The sequence below is a fragment of the Bipolaris zeicola genome, assembly GCF_000523435.1.
Source record: "Bipolaris zeicola 26-R-13 unplaced genomic scaffold scaffold_106, whole genome shotgun sequence".
NCBI lineage: Eukaryota > Fungi > Ascomycota > Dothideomycetes > Pleosporales > Pleosporaceae > Bipolaris > Bipolaris zeicola.
In genome coordinates, this window is record NW_006912155.1 from 1 (window position 1) to 19,317 (window position 19,317).

Sequence of the window (19,317 nt, forward strand, 5' to 3'; positions counted from 1 at the left end):
GATAATTAATTTAGTATATCGTAATAGTTTATTAACTATGATAAAAGTCTGTTGTAATAACTTGAAGTTGACGCGCTAGTGTAAAGTGGCCGACTCGCTTGGGTGGCCGACTCGCTTGTGAACCACGTTATGCAATGGTGGAACTGCTATGGTGGTATAGGGAAACAGAAGGGAGTGGATACAGACGCAAACTGGGCAGACTATCAGCTACATATGGAGTTGCTGGTCAGTTTACAGCGTATCTATTGGTTTGAATTCATTGTCCAATGCTGCTTTGTACCCGTCAAGCTGGCAGGTTGGCAAGGCCATATCAAGATATGTGAGATGTGCATTTTGCATGGTGATGAGACCAAGAAGGGGAATCAGTGAGATCATAATTTGGATTGCTACTTATGTCATTTCTAAATGCCCCCAATAAATATCTACTAAAGTTTCCCGCGTCAATGCTCTTTGTGTTCTGTGATTGATTGGATGGCTTCCGCTCCGCTTGACTTCGCACCAGTGCGGGGTACGGGCACGTTAGTACTTTACGCGCTGACTTTTGCTACATGTTAAGGTTGGTATCTACATCTGCATTTCTCTAATGTTTAGAAAATTCATACGACCCTGACTCTCACAAAATATCTACCTTTTCAAACACCCTAAAAACCGCGTCGCTATCGTTGACGTCAGAAGTTTCTAGCTACACGCATCTCTTCGGCCATGCCTGAGCCCTACCAACACTTCAACTTCCTTGGACTGCCTCGCGAGATCCGAGATGCAGTCTATGAGTATGCCCTTTGTTCTTTCAGTCACCGCCGTGGCCCGTATGATATTACACAGTGTGCAGGTCTGTGTTCATGGACAGATGTGCAAATATGCCATTTCACTGGGGATCTCAACCTCTTGCTCGTGAATAAACAAATTCACAATGAAGGCTACAAGATTATGTTAGAGAGGAACCTATTTGTCCTTGTTCAAATCCACGACTCCACGGACGAACACTTAATGATACGCGGCCATTTACCCCCAGTATTTGCTCTGTATTCCGCCTACCAGGATGAACGAGAGCAGGTGCGTCCGGAATCATTCCCGTGGCACACCATGCGTATAAGACTGAACGAAAAAAATACTACACCAGAAGAGATGGCGATGAATGGCGAATATAATGATATTGTTATGTTATTGGAAGATTGTATGGATATACTCAAGAGATTTGAACTTCACATTACCGATGAAAAGCTGCCTGACCCAAATGAAAGATTGCTTTCTATGCGACTACCAATAAAGGTGGTAGTGGATCTCAATCCCAAGAGGAAAGAGTGCAACAGGGAGACCAGCTACATGAATATACGGAACTCCCACTCAGACATCGAGCAGAAGAAGCTTCTGAAGCACATAGGAGACACTTTTCGCGGTTATGACCATTTTGAGATTAGGAATTGCGATGACAAAGTACTAGCTACCGAAGTTGTCCAGCAAGTATCCAAGGATCCGGCTATCAGTCTGGCTTTCTTCCAAGCTCACATCGAAAGACATGCCCACAGTTCCGAAGCCTCTTGGAATCAGGGAAACATCGTGGAATGCGCCAACTTCTGTACCGAGGGGCTTGAACTAGTCCACTGTGTTCGATTTAGCGCTCCACTCACGTACCAGCTGTGCGACCAAGGTTTACAGAATTGTTTCCATACGAGCCAGTTTATTCACAGGCTATACTACCTCTTAGCACGGTGCACTTTTGCTCATCTCTCCAAGCTAATGGATAAGCGTATCGAAGAAGATAATTACCAGTACATCGGGGATACCGCCCATGCTCTTTTCGACTTGCTCAAGACGCACAGAAAACGTGTCCATGGCTTCTTGTCACATTACGATCCTCCCATTCACGAAAAAGCTGAAATCAATTACATGAAAGCGAAGGCCCTACGTGTAGAATGGGAGTTTTATTCGATGAGACCATGGGGCGAAATGCTCAGATGTATAGAGGACGCTAAAAGGTTGCAACCAGGCGATCCTATCTATGAGGAAGAAGAGAGGAAAGCAAAACTTTGGCTCGGAGAAAACGCAAGATATAATGTTTGGGTCCGTACTATTGATTGGGAGGGATATCAAACGATGAGGTATTGGAGGATGGAGATTGATAAGTCGGTATTTGAATTTTGAAATGTCTCATCAGCTAGCGACATAAGAATGAGCCAGATAGCGTATATTATGGTTCCGATGAAGTGTATTCAAACAGATGAGTGTGATATTGCAATTGATGGAGGTTGGTATCAAAGGTCGATGAGCAAGTACGCGCTGGCCAGACTATGAAGAGCGATCAGACGATTTGGTCAAAAAGATGCATGTGATCTTGATACATAATTAGTATGCTGCCTGGATTCCTATATTAACCTACAGGGAATCGATCATCGAGGTTGGCTCATCATAGAGTACAATCCCGAACAAACACCCACAACTCGTTATGGGGTATAAGCGATGTTGTGGTACAAGCCGAGCTGACACGTAGCTCTTGTGGCGTCCAGCACGAGCATGGAGCTGAACTCGCTTAGTATAAAATCAGTTAGATTATTTGATGGTGGCTTAAGGCGGTAAGGAACAGTGTTCGTGCCGTGTAGGAAATGTGGTCGAAACCGGATATGATTTCATCATCGCCCACTTTTGAGGTCTAGCGTGCTGCATGCACAGACTTCCCGTGGCGGGTATTCTAATTGATCTACACTTGGGGCTGAACTACTATACCATAAAATGCTATAGAAGGGTATGCATGTCGGAGATCAGTTAAACTTGAATAACGCCATCTAAAAAAACGAGGCAATGTTGGGTAGGGTAGGAATAGTGCTGTGGGGCCAGAGAAGGTCGTACATCTACCAAATAACAAGACATTCAATTCAATATTGCGTTACTATTAAATGCCTTAAGTTCACTCAAAGAATATATTGTTGAATGAATAACATCGGCAATCACGAGTTTAGTGTCTGACGGTTCCTGAGCTGTGTTGTTCTGCCTTTAAGATCGTCGATCGCGTCAGTAGGTTTAGCTCTATCGATCTTGGGCCCGGAAGCCTGGACTAGGGAGAAAAGCATTTCCGCTTTAAGATAAAACATCAAGATCAGCCAATTGCAATGAATCCACTGGTCGATCTGCAATACAAACACGGCACAGGTGTTTCGTCAGCCCAGCTGATAGCAATACAGGTTGGACCGCTGATCCACTTCGCAAGGAAAAGGGACACCATTCGTTCTATATAGTCAGCGGACCCTTGCATAAACTTAGACACATCTAAGTTTTGCACAAAGTTATGATCACTGAGACATTCCTGGAGGCTTCAATCATACCGCCTCCAAGCACTGCTAGTCCACTTATTCACATTTCTCTTAGAATTGTTTCGTGATAGACTGTCCCATGAAAACCTCGTTTCAGGGCAGACAGTCTTTCTTAGCACAAGATGCTTGACGGAAGCTCCATCGCAGCCATTCTTACAGGCATTCTTGCTCTATGCGGTGCCCTTGCGACAGCCTGGATGTCTGGGTTGAACGAAAGACGACTGGAATCGCGCAGAAATCGAAAAGCACTTGCTCGGTATTCGGTACCTCTCCTCATCGCATCTTGGGACCTCGCCAACTGGCTTTACGATATCCTCGAAGACAAGTACTATAGTTCGGAAAGATGCGAGGCCTATGGGGATGGCTGGGACCCGAAATTTACCTCGTTCTTGTTTGGCCAGTACTTTGCTGGCGTACACATCATCCGCGAAATGACGCAATATTTTGCGCACATAAGAGGCGAACGGGCACATTTGCTGAAGAGGCTTCTCTGGAAGATACAAGACGAATTCATATCAATGCATTACATTGGACGCGAAAGTCTAGAAGTTCGTTGGTTTGAAGGCGACCTATTGAGTATTCAGGAACACATGACCATCTCTACTGATCTGGATGGTGATGGAAATGAGGCTGAGCTACGTACAATAGGATGGGTCGAGTTTCAGAAGAACTACGCAGCAAAAGCTACAGCCGACAAAGCCGACAAATCAAAGGAGTTGAAGAAAGTGTTTGGGTGGTACGAGGACGAGTTGCAAAGCATCATCTATCGCCGTTTCAGATACTTGTACTCGACTACATGGGAGGGTAGCGATAATCCCCAAGGTTACGAAAAGATGAGGGATAGTATAACTAGTGAGAAAGAACTTGAAGTGTTGGAGAAATATGAGAGGGACATCCAAAAAGAAAAGCAGCGAAATCCAGGAATCATCACTGTCATACCCGATCATCGAATTCGTCGCATCCAGCATCTTCTGGTCGATCTCACAATACTCTTGGACAAAGAATCCGGCATGGAGTTCAACCGCCCAGTACGAAGATGTCACATGGACGTTGGCGAAGCCGTGTTATCCCACGATACTGTCTTGCTAGCCCACAAAGACCGGGCTACCGCGCTGGACGAGGGCACTGCGGTACTAGCTTACAAGACTCCTGTACAGCCTCAAGAGACGAGAGAGCCCTTCAGATATCGAATCCTCTGCGATTGCGCTTCTGCTGAATGTAACCCCAGCAAAGAAGACTTCAAGCATCGCGATCTGGAGTCTAATAGGATACAAAATGGTCTTGTCAAGAGAGCTACGCTTCGTTATCGCAATTCTCAGAAACAAGATATGGATAGGATGAATTCTGGAAAGAGGAATACGGAAAAGGATAATGGGCATCAGTGCTAGTGTTTGCTTCATCGATGTTCATTGCGAAAGTGAATTTGACCCTAATTCCGTCCAATCTTATTGTTCTGGTAGTGCACATATGGTCCTTGGTAAGAAGGGCTTTTTAAAGAATATTAAATCCATACAGAAAATAACGTACAAATGATTTACACCGATTCTTCTAGCTGCCTCTAAAGTCATATAGTCGATGCCTAGCTTCTGCAGCAGGTTTGCCAGCGTGAGACCTGTAGCATGCTGGTACTCAGTGTAAGTTGGGGTTATATTTGTGTATCTGAAATGGACTCGTTTTCTTCGATTACGTTTTTCGCTCGTTGAGCGCCGGGAGTAGAAAGGTATTTCACTGATGGGGCTTGGCTATGACCGGGTATCGCGATTAGTTTATGATGCATCGGCATCTTGATAGCAGACTAATGGGGTAGTTCAAGTGACGCCGTGATCTTGGAACAATGTCACCACCAAGTTGTGTCGAGGAGAATACCAGCATCACGTGACTACAAGATTGAGTGGCGCTTGATATGCTTCACAAAACGTGAATCAATATTGGCTACTATACTAATCAGATGAATCTCGAGAGCGTGAAATTTCCAGTTTGATTATACACAGGGGCCAAGAGATATGAAAAACGGGAGCAGATGGTACAATGAAACAATTTTGGTATTTCGTTTTTTTCCGTATGTATCCTACGATACATTGTTCCAGCCTCATATAAGATGCGAGCTAAATAGGAAGAGGCCTATTACTACGCAATCCATGGGATAGAGAAGTTGTAATTTGGGCCATTAGATGATCTTAAACTGAAACGGCCATGGCCTGAGAGTGCTGAGTGCAATCGGTGGCTAGCAGATACTGAAGGAGGGTCTGAGCCTTTTCAAGTTGGATATATGTTCCAACTGAGGTACCGGAAGTCCAAGGATGTGGCCTTGTGTTAAGGCACACATTAATTCTGGATTGCGCGGATTCCCAGATGTGGTTATGCGAATCCGCGAGAGTGTTGGGGTTCCACAGGCCTGGGGTGGCTATACAAGTATTTAAAGAGGCAACTCGCGTGGCTTGCTTCAAGTCTCGCTCTTCTTCCTCTCTCCCTGTGGGTCGAACCCAAGAGTGTCCAATTGGCGGATTAGCTCGTTGATCTTGATGACCTTCTCAAATTGCTCCGGAAGCAATTTGTCGCCCTTCTCCTTCTTATCTTTGAGCTCGCGAGCCTGTCTCAACTTCTTAGCAAGCTTCTTGGCTTCCTTCTCTTTCTCGGCTTCTGGATCAAAGACTTTCCCAGGCTCCGGGTTCGCCTCGTCCTTGTCCTTGTTCTCGGTAGAACCAGGCTTCGGCTCTTCCTTGCTGTCGCTTGCAGAAGCTGCTGCTTTCTTCCTGGCTTCCCTGCGCTTGGCATTCTTATTTGCAGCAGGGCTCATTTTATTGGTCTCATCCTCCTTGGTGATGGTCTCAGCACCTGGCACGCCGCTCTTGCCTCGGTTTCGAAATCCCTCAGCAGTACGGTTCTTGTAAAGTTCAACATCCTCGGGTGGGCGGTAGCCTGGGCGAACCCGGATTTCTTTGCGTATGGAGCCATCTGGACGAACAGAGGACGGAATATGACGTTCACCGGTGGCTGATGTTGTGATGCCAGCCTTTGAAATGGCGGGGGTAGCTGCTGAAGGCATGGCGTGAGCAGTTGCGCCTAGGGGTACAAGACAACCGCGACCGCCCAGAAATATCAATTGCTTTCGTGGGACCGTTGCCGGTCCGTTCCAGGAACTTGGCGTACACCTAGTTTGTGTTGATATGAGCTGTTTGCAGTGTGCAGTGTGAAAATGGGCGTGGTGGGGGGGTCAAAGTAAGGTAGAGAGCCAAGCAGGAGCCGCAAGCAGCCAATTAGCGCAGTGTAAATCCCCGTGACGCGAGAGCTTCAATCTTGTCGACGAACCTCGCCCTTTGACACCGACAGCAAAGTACCACCACATCCCGCCAAACAGCCCACCAAGCCCCTTCGACACGTCCAAAATGTCTGGCGTAAGTTAATTGATGCGAAGAATGGCCTCGAGCGCCCGCTAACAGCCACATGCAGATGCTCGGCACTGTCTACAAGCAAGTCTTTCCTCGCGCATATCCTTCGCCAGACCCCCACTGACCATCGATGACAGCGCGGTCCTCCGCAGCAACACCACCATGTTGTTCACCGTCTTCGGTGCCGCTTTCGGCCTTCAGCTGTATGTCGCAAAGATCGGGATATGAGAGTGCGGAAGGGATGGAAGCTGATGGAAATTACAGGGCGTTCGACACCTCCTCGGACAAGATCTGGGACAGAGTCAACCGCGGCGTATGTAACACCAATGGATCATCGAGGGCGATGTAAGCTAATGCAGTTGACAGCGACAATGGAAGGACATCAAGCACCGATACATGGAGGCTGCCGAGGACGACGAGTAGGAAAAGCGACTAGACTACGACTCGAGCATGATATAGACTTCTCTTTGCGGTTCTTGGGGACAGCCACAGTCCATACCAGTGTAATCTACAACATGTGAAATACCAATTCAAGTTGGCAGCCCGACCATTGTTTTGCCATGTGCATTTGCGCTGTGGTATCCTGGCTATAGGGCTAGGCCGCTGCATGCGTGAGTTGGATGTGATTGAACCATCGTGAAAAGTGGTGCTGTCATCTTACGTAGGCTTTCTGGTAGCGTAGAAGAGGCCATGCATATGCGATGGGAGTGAAGATACAGATAGATGGAGCCTTTAGTCAAAAACCAGGACCAAAGTGACGCATCCGTATACTGCAGGAATCGCCATAGCGCAGACTACCCGTCTTGTCTTGCTGGTGAAACGACAGTCGACTCTGGGGCAAGTGTTCCTTCGCTGGTGGCGTTGCGCGTGCCTCGGGGGTCCGCCCTACCTAGATCCTCACCTCGAAACTTAAACATATGACATAGCGCCGCACCCCGTCCTCCACTTAACCACAAATACTCAAGCAATCACAATCACGCAAGCCCTCACTCACGTGGCAGGCCCACACCGAACACTGCCAGCACACATCCTGCTCTGTTCATACACGACATCTGCCTCCGTCGCGTCTGCGGGACATCTGACAACCCCACCATCCCGCCTGGAGCTGCGCCATGTACATGTCGTTACACGAGCAAGAACTATGTCGACAGCTGCGCGAACTGCCAAGGCGACACAACTACCGGTTCGAACTCGCTGCTGACCGTGAGCTGCGCGAGATACTTTTCAGATCACTTGCTGGTCGGGATGACTTCCTCCCTCTGTTCTTTCCAAATGGACCGCAAACCGACGGCCAGAAGCCATGGAGCTTGCGCGACGCACAGGGCGCAGTAGAGGGTGCAGAATACACTGCAGCAGCGAGGGGGAAGCCATGCGGGCACATCTTCAAGAATGGCGAGGCTACATACCGCTGCAAGACATGCACGGCCGACGATACATGCGTTCTATGCGCTCGCTGTTTCGATGCCTCAGACCACGAGGGCCACCAGGTCTTTGTTAGTGTCTCGCCTGGTAACTCCGGCTGCTGCGACTGCGGAGACGACGAGGCGTGGGTACGACCTGTACACTGCAACATACACTCAGTCGACCCGGAGCATGAGTCCAAGGCGGCTGGCAAGGCGAGGGAAGGCACCATGCTGCCAGATGAACTTGTCGAGACCATACGCATCACAATCGCCCGAACGCTAGATTACCTCATCGATGTCTTCTCCTGTTCCCCCGAACAACTGCGCCTACCTAAGAGCGAAGAGTCGATCAGACAAGACGAACGTAACTCACGCCTCATTTCGAGATGGTACGTCTCCGGAGACCACTCTGAAGAGTGCGACGAATACTGCTTAGTGCTGTGGAACGACGAGAAGCATACGGTCAATGACGTTAGAGACCAAGTCGCACGCGCATGCAAACAGAAACTGGCGTTTGGCCTTGCAAAGGCGTATGAGATAAATGACGTGGGGCGCAGTGCGATCGTATACCGAACAGACATCAAAGATCTTCTCAGGATGGCCAAAATCATCGAAGAGATCAAGTTGACTGTCACAATTCGATCTGCTCGAGATACATTCCGCGAACAGATGGGCGGTGCCATCATCGAGTGGATTTCGGACATTGCGGGTTGCAGTGTGGGTGAAGACAGCCAGATACTTAGACGCACCGTTTGTGAAGAACTGCTGAAACCGTGGCGAGTCGGTAGTGAGGCATCGAATCAGGGTATAGGCAAGAATGGTCTCGACGATCATGAAATGGAAGACAAGGAAGCTGAAATGGATGGCTTCTTCAATGGCCTGTTGCCTATGCAACGACGCCCACGGATTATCCGCGTTCAGCGACAGCGGACTACCGATGCCATTGATGATACCACTGGCTCAGACGATGATGACGATGATGAGGAGGGCGAGGGCGGCCCTGCAGCCGATGCCCAAGATGATATGGATATTGATGAGGTTGGCGCTCAGGACGAGGATGGTGACGTCGAGATGGAGGCGTACGAAAGTGCAGATGAGACGCTCGAAATGGCCGAAGCAGCCAGAGCAGGCTATCCTGCTCCACCACCGCCTCCCCCTGCTCCTCAAAACACACAACGTGGTCAGCTTGAACAGAGCGTAACACCCGCAGAGTCCGATAGTGAACCTGTAGTTGGTGCACCGTCACTCAGCCACGTCGAACCCATGTTACCTGTACCCGAGACGCCACATACTCGGACTTTGACATTGCGGCCAGCAAGGCCGGCCAAATATTGGCTGGAGAAGCCTGAAAACTATGGCAAGAAGCCCGGGACTCCTCCTCACGAGGATCTGTGGCAGCGCCTACGGCTAGATCATCTCATCTTATACGACTTGCGAATGTGGAAGCAGTTGCGCATTGGCATACGCGATGTCTTCATCAGCACAGTCGTTACAATCCCCGAATTCAAGCGTTTACTGGGTCTGCGCTTTGCGGGCGTCTATACAGCTCTAGCCCAGCTCTATCTAATCGCGGACCGCGAGCCGGACCACTCCATTATCAACCTCTCTCTCCAGATGCTGACGACTCCATCTATCACATCAGAGGTGGTTGAGCGTGGAAACTTCCTCACTAATCTAATGGCCATCCTTTATACCTTTTTGACTACGCGTCAAGTCGGTTATCCCTCGAACGTCGATCCGAAAGCCACGTTAGCCTTCGAGCAAGGGGCCGTGACCAATCGTCGCATGTATCACTTTTTCCTCGATATGAAATATCTCCTCGGATCAGAATTCGTCCAGGAGAGAATCCGTGAAGAGCCGCGCTACCTCTTACAATTCCTTGATCTTGTCAAGCTTCATCAAGGTATCTGTCCTAACGTTCGACAAGTGGGTGAGCATCTAGAATTTGAATCTGAAGCTTGGATCAGTGCCTCCTTGATCACTCGGGAGATCAACAAGCTGTGTAGACATTTCGCGGAATCTTTTGCCTGGACTCGCGATGAAGATCCAACCAACATTCAACGTGCAATACGTGCAGCCGCAAAGGTTGCTATCATTAACTCGCTAGGTGCTGAACGCAAACGCTTTGATCAGACCGAACTAAAAGAAGAGACCAAGTTCAAGACTTTGGACATTCTCGAGTTCCATTCCGAGTCATCTCAAAGGCAACCATACAAGATTGTTGATTACGTTGTTGCGACTCAGCCGATGAGCTTCCATCATGCACTTCACTATACTGTATCCTGGTTGATTGATCGAGCACGGAGCATGAATCGGGAGGACATCCTACGACTACTTCTGTTTTCTTACAGCGAACTACAAATGGACCTTGGCCCAGCTGTAGCGCCTATTCCAGTCCACGAGCCTGAAGACTACTTACTTGCCATGTTCGATTTCCCGCTTCGGGTGTGTTCGTGGCTGGCACAGATGCGCGCTGGAATCTGGGTTAGGAACGGTATCACATTGCGACACCAAATGACTCAATACCGAAGCGTATCACAGAGAGACGTTTCCCACCAACGGGACATTTTCCTCTTACAGTCTGCTCTCGTCTTGTGTGATCCGTCAGTTTTCCTAGCTTCCATGGTCGATCGTTTCGGACTTGTCGGCTGGATGACTGGGAGATATGAAGCTAGCTACCATGGATTCGAAGATAGCCAAGCTATTGATGTGGTAGAGGACTTTGTCCACTTGCTGATCATTATTCTCAGCGAGCGTACCTCGTTGATACCTGCAGAGGACAACGACGAGTCTCAACTGGTCGCTATGCGCAAGGACATTGCACATGTTTTGTGTTTCAAGCCACTCTCCTTCTCCGACATGACAGCACGTTTGTCAGACCGGATTCAGAACCTAGACGAGTTTCCTGAGGTGCTTTCAGAAATGACCAGATTCCGACCTCCAGAGGGCTTGTCTGATAGTGGTACTTTCGAGTTGAAAGAGCAATACATCGACTTGATCGACCCGTATCTTCACCAATACAACCGGAACCAGAGGGAGGAGGCGGAAAATATCTACAAAGCATACGTTGCTAAGCAAACCGGCAAGCAAGCGAGTGACATTGTCTACGAGCCGAAACTTCGACCAATCCCCTCTGGCTTGTTCCGAGATCTGTCAGCTTTTACAAGGACCCCGTTGTTCACTCAGATCATCTATTACCTCCTAGCATATGGTCTCAAGGCTGCGCAAGTTACACCAAGCATACCACCAACTCGTGTAGAAACATACATTCAATTTGTCCTACAATTGGTTCTTGTTGCTATCCTCGAAGACAAAAGCACAGAACATGGATGGTCTGAAAAGGCACCAGAGTCGTTTGTCACTTCAGTGTTGACTCAAAACGCCAGCATGGGAATACAAGGCCACCCGACTGTCCTTTCGATCTTAAAGTCTCTTCAGGATATCGAGGTTTTCAAGGCATGCGAGCCAAAGATCAGTTTGATACTTCATCGGCTCAAGCAGCGACAGCAAGATTCTTTCATCATTGCTGCTGCTGCAATCAACATGCCGGCTGACAGAATGGACACTGCCTCACCTGCGCCCCAAGATAAGGAGTCTAAGGAGCTGAAGAAGAAGCAAGCTCTTGAGAGACAGGCAAAGGTCATGGCAGCGTTCAAAGAGCAGCAAGGCAAATTCTTGGCCAATCAGGACTTCGATTGGGGTGAAGATGACTTCAGCGACCTTGAAGATGAAACCGGGGGACTTGTCGAACAAGAAAAGACACTGAAATTCCCCTCTGGCACATGCATACTATGTCAAGAAGACTGCAACGAACAGAGACTGTATGGATCTTTTGGATATATTTCCGAGAGCAGGATACTTCGGCAAACACCCTTGGAAGATTCAGAGTGGGTAGATGAAGTTGTACAGACCCCAAGTAGTCTTGACAGATCCGCCGAAGACCTGCGACCATTTGGCGTTGCGGGCAGAAACCGACGCATGATTGAGAAGGTGACGGCCACGGGTGAGCGAGTGACTAGTGAAAGGCAAGAACTGGGAAGAGGATTCCCACCAGCCTCTGTGACACCAGGTCCGGTAACCACTGGTTGTGGTCATATTATGCATTTTGCTTGCTTTGAGGTATACCTCAATGCGACCCAGAGGCGCCATGTCAGCCAGATTGCCAGGAACCACCCCGAACGGCCTGAGCTCAAGGAGTTCATGTGCCCACTTTGCAAAGCCCTTGGCAACATTTTCTTACCAATCATCTGGAAAGCAAAGAAGGTATCTAGTACCGGTGTGCTAGAGACTGAACAAACATTCGACGACTGGCTCGAGTCACAGCTGGTCGCGACTCACAAGAGTCTGGAAAAGGGGTTGAAAGTACCGGCTGATATGTCCCATGACCAGAAGATGCTTTATGAGTATGCAGAGCGGAATTTCATCCAACCGGTATCGAGTCGACTGCCTGACCTTCTCAAGCCCCAGCTTCCGACAGCTGGTCTCGCTCTTGCACAACCATCAACACAGCTTGCGCCGCGATTCCAGGTCCCGGCTTTCCTGGGTGTGCAACCTCTGGAAGCCGCTGAACCAGGATTCGGCCCAACTCAAACCAGCCCGGCTTTGACCCAGGATGTTCCCATGGGAGAGTTGATCAAGATATACCACAGACTCAGAGACACATTGAAAGTCAACAACATTCAGTCCTCGTTTGCATACCCACACACACCATCTATCTCGGAGGACTTTACACACACAGATGCCCTTGCGCAGGCCCTTGGATACTCGATCGCTGCAGCAGAAATTGCTCAACGAGGCGTGCAGTCTGAAGCCGCGCGCGGAACTCTGATTGACAGGATTTCCCCACAGACAATCACGCATCTCCGGGTATTTTCAGAGAGTGTCTCTTCATACATTGCGATTGGAGGTCTGCGAGGTCAGGGTCCAACCAAGACTATCAATGAGTTTTCTGAGATCCAGCGCCGGCAATTCCGTCAGTTGCTAGTTGGACACCCAAGTATATATGACCCAGATGTGTTGAGCTTCGATCTCAAGGGCATAACACCTCTGCTTTGCCAGGATCCGTTCATTTTCCTCTCTCAATGCGCTGTCGGCATCGTTTCAGCGGCGAATCTCGACATTCACCACATCATGCGGATGTGTTACCTTGCAGAGATTGTTCGGGTGATTTTTGTGTTTGCTCTGGGCAGAAAGAATCATTCGACTGAAGAGATGCCACTGGACTCTGATCTCCTCTTCCCGAATCCTGAACAGTTCATAAACCCAGAAAAGGTTAGCAGCAGCTTTGGATCAACAGAGCAGATGAACAATCTTCTCTTCGTTATCTGCGTCATCTACAACGTGACCGATTTCGGCAACTCGCCTTCCTCGCTCGATATCGACAATATGCCTATCCCTCCACGGTTCAAGGATCCAAACTTTCTCTACTTCATACACACCATAGTCTCGACATATGCGCTACCTTTTGTGCGCAAAGCCGCAATCCTAATGCACGTCCGCTACGGTATCGATCTGCCACACGTTTCCACCGAACGCGCAGATGAGCCCGAACTCGCGCGACTATCCACCATCCTCCGTCTGCCCTCACTTGACGAAATCTTTGCCTCATTCACCATGCGCACAAGCGCAGCCCACACTACCCGATCCATTGTCGGTGGCTGGCTACGGCATTTGCTATGGGCTCAAGCAGGCAACAATCCCCTTCGACCTACGATCTCGCTTTCCCACCCCGCAATCTTCGAGCTCGTAGGCCTGCCCAAGAACTACGATACGCTCACCGACGAAGCGATACGCCGCCGCTGCCCAACGACTGGCAAGGAGCTGACAGACCCTGCCTTGTGTCTCTTCTGCGGTGAGATCATGTGTAGCCAAGCTGTATGCTGCATGACGAATAAGAATCGTGGAGGCTGTAATCAGCATTTAGCTAAGTGCGTCATCCCCCTTTCTCCACACTTTCCCTATACAACTCGTTTTCAATATTAAGAAAGGAATCCTTACTGACAATACGCATACAGATGTGGCGGTCAAATCGGCCTCTTCATCCACATCCGCAAATGCATGGTCCTCTTCCTCAACCTCGACCACGGTACCTGGCATGTCGCCCCTTATCTCGACAAGCACGGTGAAGTCGACCCGGCTCTGCGTCGTCACCACCAGCTTTTCCTCAATCAGAAACGGTACGATGCGCTACTTAGGAAGGTCTGGCTCGAGGGCGGTGTGCAGAGCCTTATTGCGAGGAGGTTGGAGGGTGATGTGAATAATGGGGGGTGGGAGAGTTTGTAAGTAGTGGTAATGAGGGGGTTTGGGGTGTATGATTATGAATATGAAAATGAAAACGGGGTCGGTGTTTGGGGGGGTGGGGCGATGGAGTTTCTTTGCTACCTTTTTTAATGAATATGTTTTTTATGGTTGAAATTGGGCGTGTTTGAATTGGACTGTGATTGTGATTGTGATTTGCTGATATAGTTTTACACTATGGTACACGATGTATCTACGATGTAATTTTGGTGGGTTCGCTGGGTGTGTCGTCGTTCTCGGAGGAGCGGTTTTGCTCGACAGGTTCTTCGGCAGCGACAGTGATCCTTTCCTCGCCGTCGGTGCTTGCTGCTGCGTCTCCCTCTGTAACCGATACCGCCCCATTAGTCTCGTCGGCAGCAGTGCTGGAGGTTTCAGCTGCCTCGGCAGACACGTCATTGTCCTTGTCGCCATCATCCAGTGCTGAATCACTCTCCACTACACCGACGGCATCACCCTGCTTCTCCACCTGAAAATCCTGTCTATTTTCATACGATTCAGCAACCCTCGCAGACCCTCCCTGCTGCGGAATCCTCCTCACAACCCTATCATCCAATCTAGCCTCTTCACTCTTCAATCCCAACCTCTCCGCCACAGTTCTTTTCCATTTTACAATCTTACTTATCTCATCAGCGAACAGCTCCATGCTGTACACCAGCTGTAGCTCTCGCCCAAAGATACCACTTCTCGCCTGATTACTTTCTTTGAGAATGGCGTCGAGCAGTGCAAGGATATCAGCGTCGAACTCGATGGCGATGTTGTCCATTTCGGTGAGTAGCGTGTCGATGGTTGTAAAAGAGGATCGCTGTATCCATGCTGTGCGTATCAGGTGCTTGTAAAGAGTTGTTGTAGCACCGAGGACGTGAGAAGAGCGACCGAGACTCTTGATTGTGGGTAAGATGGACAGGGGAAGTAGTGAGGAGGGAAACTCTGAGCGGAGAGTGACGACGGCGGTTATGAGATGGTGGGGGTAGTTTTGGAACAGGATACGCTGTTCGGGAGAAGGTGGATCGGGTTTAGTGACAGTCCGGGGCCGTGTGGTACCCTTTGTCCGCGCTCTACTGTTGGACTCGGCGGCTGGTGGTCTGCTTTCGCCAGCATTGGTGTTGTCAAGGTCGAGTGCACGCACTTTGGTGAAGACTTCGCGTTCAAGAACTTGCCAGAGCTCGCGGTCGGTGGGTGCATTGCGGATGAGTTTGTCAACTCTTTCTCGTTCTGCCAGGCGCATCTCTCTGAGCTGCGCTGTATCGAAGCCCAAGCCCTTCCTCCTACCACCTCGTGAGTTGTCCAATTCTGTTCCAGTTTGGTTTGTAGGCGAGCCATCCTTCCTTGACTGAGCACCCGCTCTTTGCCGCTGAGCAAGTGTACGTATTGACCGAAGTCGCGATTCGCCTTTCATAGCCTCGTCGAAAATCTGGTCCAGAGATGGCTTCGAGTTCTCTTCGTCATCCTCATAGTACTCGTCCGCTATCTGGTCGAGCTCCACAACATGATCCTTTTCCTTTTGTTGCCGTCCCTCAGTGTTGAACTTTTTGTACAATTTTTCGAACGCTGCACGCTCAGTACTTGTTATGGTTGTCTTTCGTGCAGGTTCGTGGTCGATAGAAGGCGGTAGATTTTCATCCACGAAGGGAATATCATCTCCATTGTCCGGACGTGATCGTGAAGCAATGGTGCGGCGCACAATTGGTCGTGTGGCGGACTGACATCGCTGGATGGTTGTTGTTTGGTACAGGAATGGCAAAAGTGTTTTCAGTGGCGGGACGCGAGAGCGTGATACGGCTCTGACTGTGCGCGAGCATGCAGACATCGACTAGGAAGGACTTGAGACGAATCGCAATGCAACAATTGAGAATAAACAAGAAAGGAAACGCACGCGGCGACAGTGGAATGCGATACCAGTGCGGCGTTGGACCCAATCCCAAAACTTTCGAGATCGCTAGTGGTGGCCAAAGCTCAGCGTACCCGATTGGGCAGTCTTGAAAATCCATCGATGGCTGTCTTAGCAAGTCGGAAATCAAAATATGTGTAGTGATTGGCCAGTTCAACATACTGGTTTGGGCAGGGGAGAGAAAAGCCGTCGAAGACGGTGATTACTGGAAAATGGAACTAAAAGTAGTAATGATTATTGGCCGAGACCGAACATGCCGCATAGGACAAGAAAAGGATAGGCATTGAACAATGGGGTCAGTTTACTTAGTAATTGCTATTTAGTAAGTCGACTTAGTAATTCTGATTTACGAATTACTTTATCGTAAAGTCGACACAGGCTTAGTAAAGAATGACTGTCATGCGGTGAGCTTCCTCATCTAGGTATCGAGACCGGGAGAGTAGTCCAAGAACAACCAAACCCCGTCTACTACATCCGACTGCTTGGCACACTGATTTTTTGGAAATGATGATAGAATACAATGCATTATAGCAAGACACACCCATGGGTAAAACGTCAGTATAGCATTTCACAGACTCGAGATATGGTTGTTGCTTGTTTGTGTTCGCACAATGTCTCTATATGAACACTACAACGGGGAGGGAAAAGATAAAGATAACAATGTCGAGAAGGGTTACAAAGATGTTTCATTCTGCACAGAACCGACCGTCATCTGGGTTGTTTGCAAACAGCAGTCATTAGTGATTGATTGTTGACAGACAACACTCTCTGAGCTTCTCGCTGAGATGCAAAAGACGATCTTTGAGATGCCTTGATCTTTGAAGACAGCGTGTTGATGTGTGTTACAAAGGACACTGATCTACAAGCAGACATTGTTACCAATACCCATATTGACTCGACAGGTTGCCCAAAGCGCGAAACCAATATGCTCGAGTAAGTACATGTGCCGAAAAGTGTGTCATGAGTCGAAGACACGGGGTGCATTATCCGCTATCACGATTAAAAGAAAGAAAACCAATTACATTGCTAAGATTATGCGGAATTCTCCTTTGCACCTTGTCTAGATCACCAATAACAGGACAGAGAAAGGCCGAGATCATGACATGCGCAGAGATCCTTGTTCTTAGATAGCCGAATTTTGACACGGTTGATGATATGCGCAATGTGGCGTATTATCTTGTGAAGACTAAGTATCCGTAGCTTCCAAGCACACTTGCAATAGGAGACAATAATGCTAAACGAAAGTTCTCGCCCGTGCCTCTAAGTATTCCGTCTGTATGAGGGATTTCGACACCCTGGGGTATTTGTGGAACTGGTAGTGGGGCACTTGGTCATCCTCGAAGCAACTGGTGTGTGCGTGAAGAAAGGCAATCATTAAGGCCTCAAAGGACCTGATCATACTAATTACTTTTACACTAAACCTGTTTTAGTAACAAGTGCCTTCCCGCTCTCATACACTGAACCGTGTCTTCCAACAATAGTAACACATCTGGTAATTGATAAAATGCCAGAAAATAGCATTAGACTCGTATCATGCATGCACATGTACTTCGCAAAGTCATATCACCCCAAGACCCTTGGCTCATCCCACTTGTGCTGCGCCTTTCTCTTGTCCCTGAATACCCGGCTTGGGTAACGCGCCGAGGGTTTCTTGGCCCGTAAGGGTTTCTTGGGGCCATGACTCAGTCGACGTCGTTGGAAACGACATTTCGCAATCCCATCGCTGCAAAATGCTGCTGGAATATCATCGATGTCAATGATGGGCCATGGTTGTCCCTCCCGTCGACTTGCGTTTATGGCTCTTTCTGCAAGGGTATTCGTCTGTGAGTCGTGATTACATTATAGCGCTTCGTTGCTGCTCAATATGGCTACATCGGAATTTCTGTATCTGTTGTTAAAGTCCGAATTGGTTTGGGGCAATTCCAGTCCATGCGACACAAGCACAAAACCACAGCAATAGTCCAAAAGTACACTGTTCCAGTTGAAGTGACCATTGGCAGTAGTCCAAGGCTACTCAAACTCGTGCATTAATCGGCATCTCATGAGCGTAAAGTCCTCGACTCCTCATCATCATGACCCAATTCTCTGCCCTCGAGCTCAGCAGCTGGTTGCTCAACCTCCACCGCCGCATCTCTTTTGTATGCGACTGCACTTGGTCCCATCTCATGGAGGTGCTTCGCGTGTACCTCGGACGGCATTGAAGCCGAATACTCTGCGACTTCTGGAGTTCTCCGTGCCTTTCTTCGCTTCTTCAAGATGAAAAATGCAATCAGTCCGCCGATAATTGCAAGCCCTGCGACTCCACCAAGTGTAGCTCCAACAGCCGCGCCTGTGGATATACCCGAGGAATGCGAAGATGGCGCAATGACAGATGGAGTAGGCGACTGGGTGCTGACGATATCACAAAAGTCGATACTGTAGTATACGAAGGAAGAGTTGTAGCAGTCGATGGGCTGAATCACTTCTTGATAGCCTGAACAGATGTTCTCGGTGGTGTCATTTTGGTAGATGGTGACTAAATCGCCTTTGTATCAGTATGCGCGTTTCCCTGTTCGCGATCAATGGCTTCAACTCACCAGTGCAGCCTGGATCCAGGCCTACAACTTGAAAACTGCCGTATGGCCCAGTACGTCGCAGATCGGTACACGTGCCATTGGGATAGCCATTGGGACCTTCAAGACCTCGCAGCGAGTTTTGGCAGTGCTCATCCGTGAAGAGGGCTATTTGACTGGCGGCGAAAACATGGGTAGCGTACAAGACCAGAGACGTGAGGTACTTCATTCTCGAAAGGGTGAGGGAGGGGCTCTCAGGAAGGGCGGTGGTACAATGTCGAGAGCGCGAACGAAACCGGTCCGAGCCGCCGCCGTTAAGACACGATTTGGCGTGTCGGCTCTGGCACCACTTCGTTTGTGTACGACTTGGGGGCTACAGAGGTGCCCAGCATATGCAAGACCACATCCGGTGTAGGCTGGGGGCCTAATTTCTGTTTATCGCTTGGCGCTCAGGGTGTGTGGCTATTTCCACTAATTAACTGT

At 49.1% G+C, this 19,317-nt stretch overlaps 7 protein-coding genes across 7 annotated transcripts; 4 read left to right on the forward strand and 3 right to left on the reverse strand.

The window, feature by feature from the left end:
• Positions 1 to 702: 702 nt before the first annotated feature.
• On the forward strand, positions 703 to 2,142 carry COCCADRAFT_99695 (uncharacterized protein; the record flags this gene model as incomplete). The annotated part of the gene is made up of 1 exon (XM_007715449.1): positions 703 to 2,142. The coding sequence occupies one exon, from the start codon at positions 703 to 705 to the stop codon at positions 2,140 to 2,142; it is 1,440 nt and encodes a 479-aa protein (XP_007713639.1).
• A 1,360-nt stretch (positions 2,143 to 3,502) lies between these two features.
• Positions 3,503 to 4,693, forward strand: COCCADRAFT_37932 (uncharacterized protein; the record flags this gene model as incomplete). The annotated part of the gene is made up of 2 exons (XM_007715450.1): positions 3,503 to 4,563; positions 4,642 to 4,693. 2 exons carry the CDS (start codon positions 3,503 to 3,505, stop codon positions 4,691 to 4,693), a joined length of 1,113 nt encoding a protein of 370 aa, XP_007713640.1.
• Positions 4,694 to 5,748: 1,055 nt separating this feature from the next.
• On the reverse strand, positions 5,749 to 6,351 carry COCCADRAFT_6147 (uncharacterized protein; the record flags this gene model as incomplete). The annotated part of the gene is made up of 1 exon (XM_007715439.1): positions 5,749 to 6,351. One exon carries the CDS (start codon positions 6,349 to 6,351, stop codon positions 5,749 to 5,751), a length of 603 nt encoding a protein of 200 aa, XP_007713629.1.
• Positions 6,352 to 6,829: 478 nt separating this feature from the next.
• Positions 6,830 to 7,117, forward strand: COCCADRAFT_99711 (uncharacterized protein; the record flags this gene model as incomplete). The annotated part of the gene is made up of 3 exons (XM_007715451.1): positions 6,830 to 6,897; positions 6,959 to 7,007; positions 7,061 to 7,117. Coding segments are annotated over 3 exons (174 nt in total), but the record flags the coding sequence as incomplete, so codon positions are not given.
• A 689-nt stretch (positions 7,118 to 7,806) lies between these two features.
• Positions 7,807 to 14,379, forward strand: COCCADRAFT_6150 (uncharacterized protein; the record flags this gene model as incomplete). Its single annotated transcript, XM_007715440.1, has 2 exons — positions 7,807 to 14,024; positions 14,112 to 14,379. The coding sequence occupies 2 exons, from the start codon at positions 7,807 to 7,809 to the stop codon at positions 14,377 to 14,379; spliced, it is 6,486 nt and encodes a 2,161-aa protein (XP_007713630.1).
• Positions 14,380 to 14,587: 208 nt separating this feature from the next.
• Positions 14,588 to 16,201, reverse strand: COCCADRAFT_27343 (uncharacterized protein; the record flags this gene model as incomplete). The annotated part of the gene is made up of 1 exon (XM_007715445.1): positions 14,588 to 16,201. One exon carries the CDS (start codon positions 16,199 to 16,201, stop codon positions 14,588 to 14,590), a length of 1,614 nt encoding a protein of 537 aa, XP_007713635.1.
• Positions 16,202 to 18,321: 2,120 nt separating this feature from the next.
• Positions 18,322 to 19,063, reverse strand: COCCADRAFT_99664 (uncharacterized protein; the record flags this gene model as incomplete). The annotated part of the gene is made up of 2 exons (XM_007715452.1): positions 18,322 to 18,797; positions 18,859 to 19,063. 2 exons carry the CDS (start codon positions 19,061 to 19,063, stop codon positions 18,322 to 18,324), a joined length of 681 nt encoding a protein of 226 aa, XP_007713642.1.
• Positions 19,064 to 19,317: the final 254 nt, after the last annotated feature.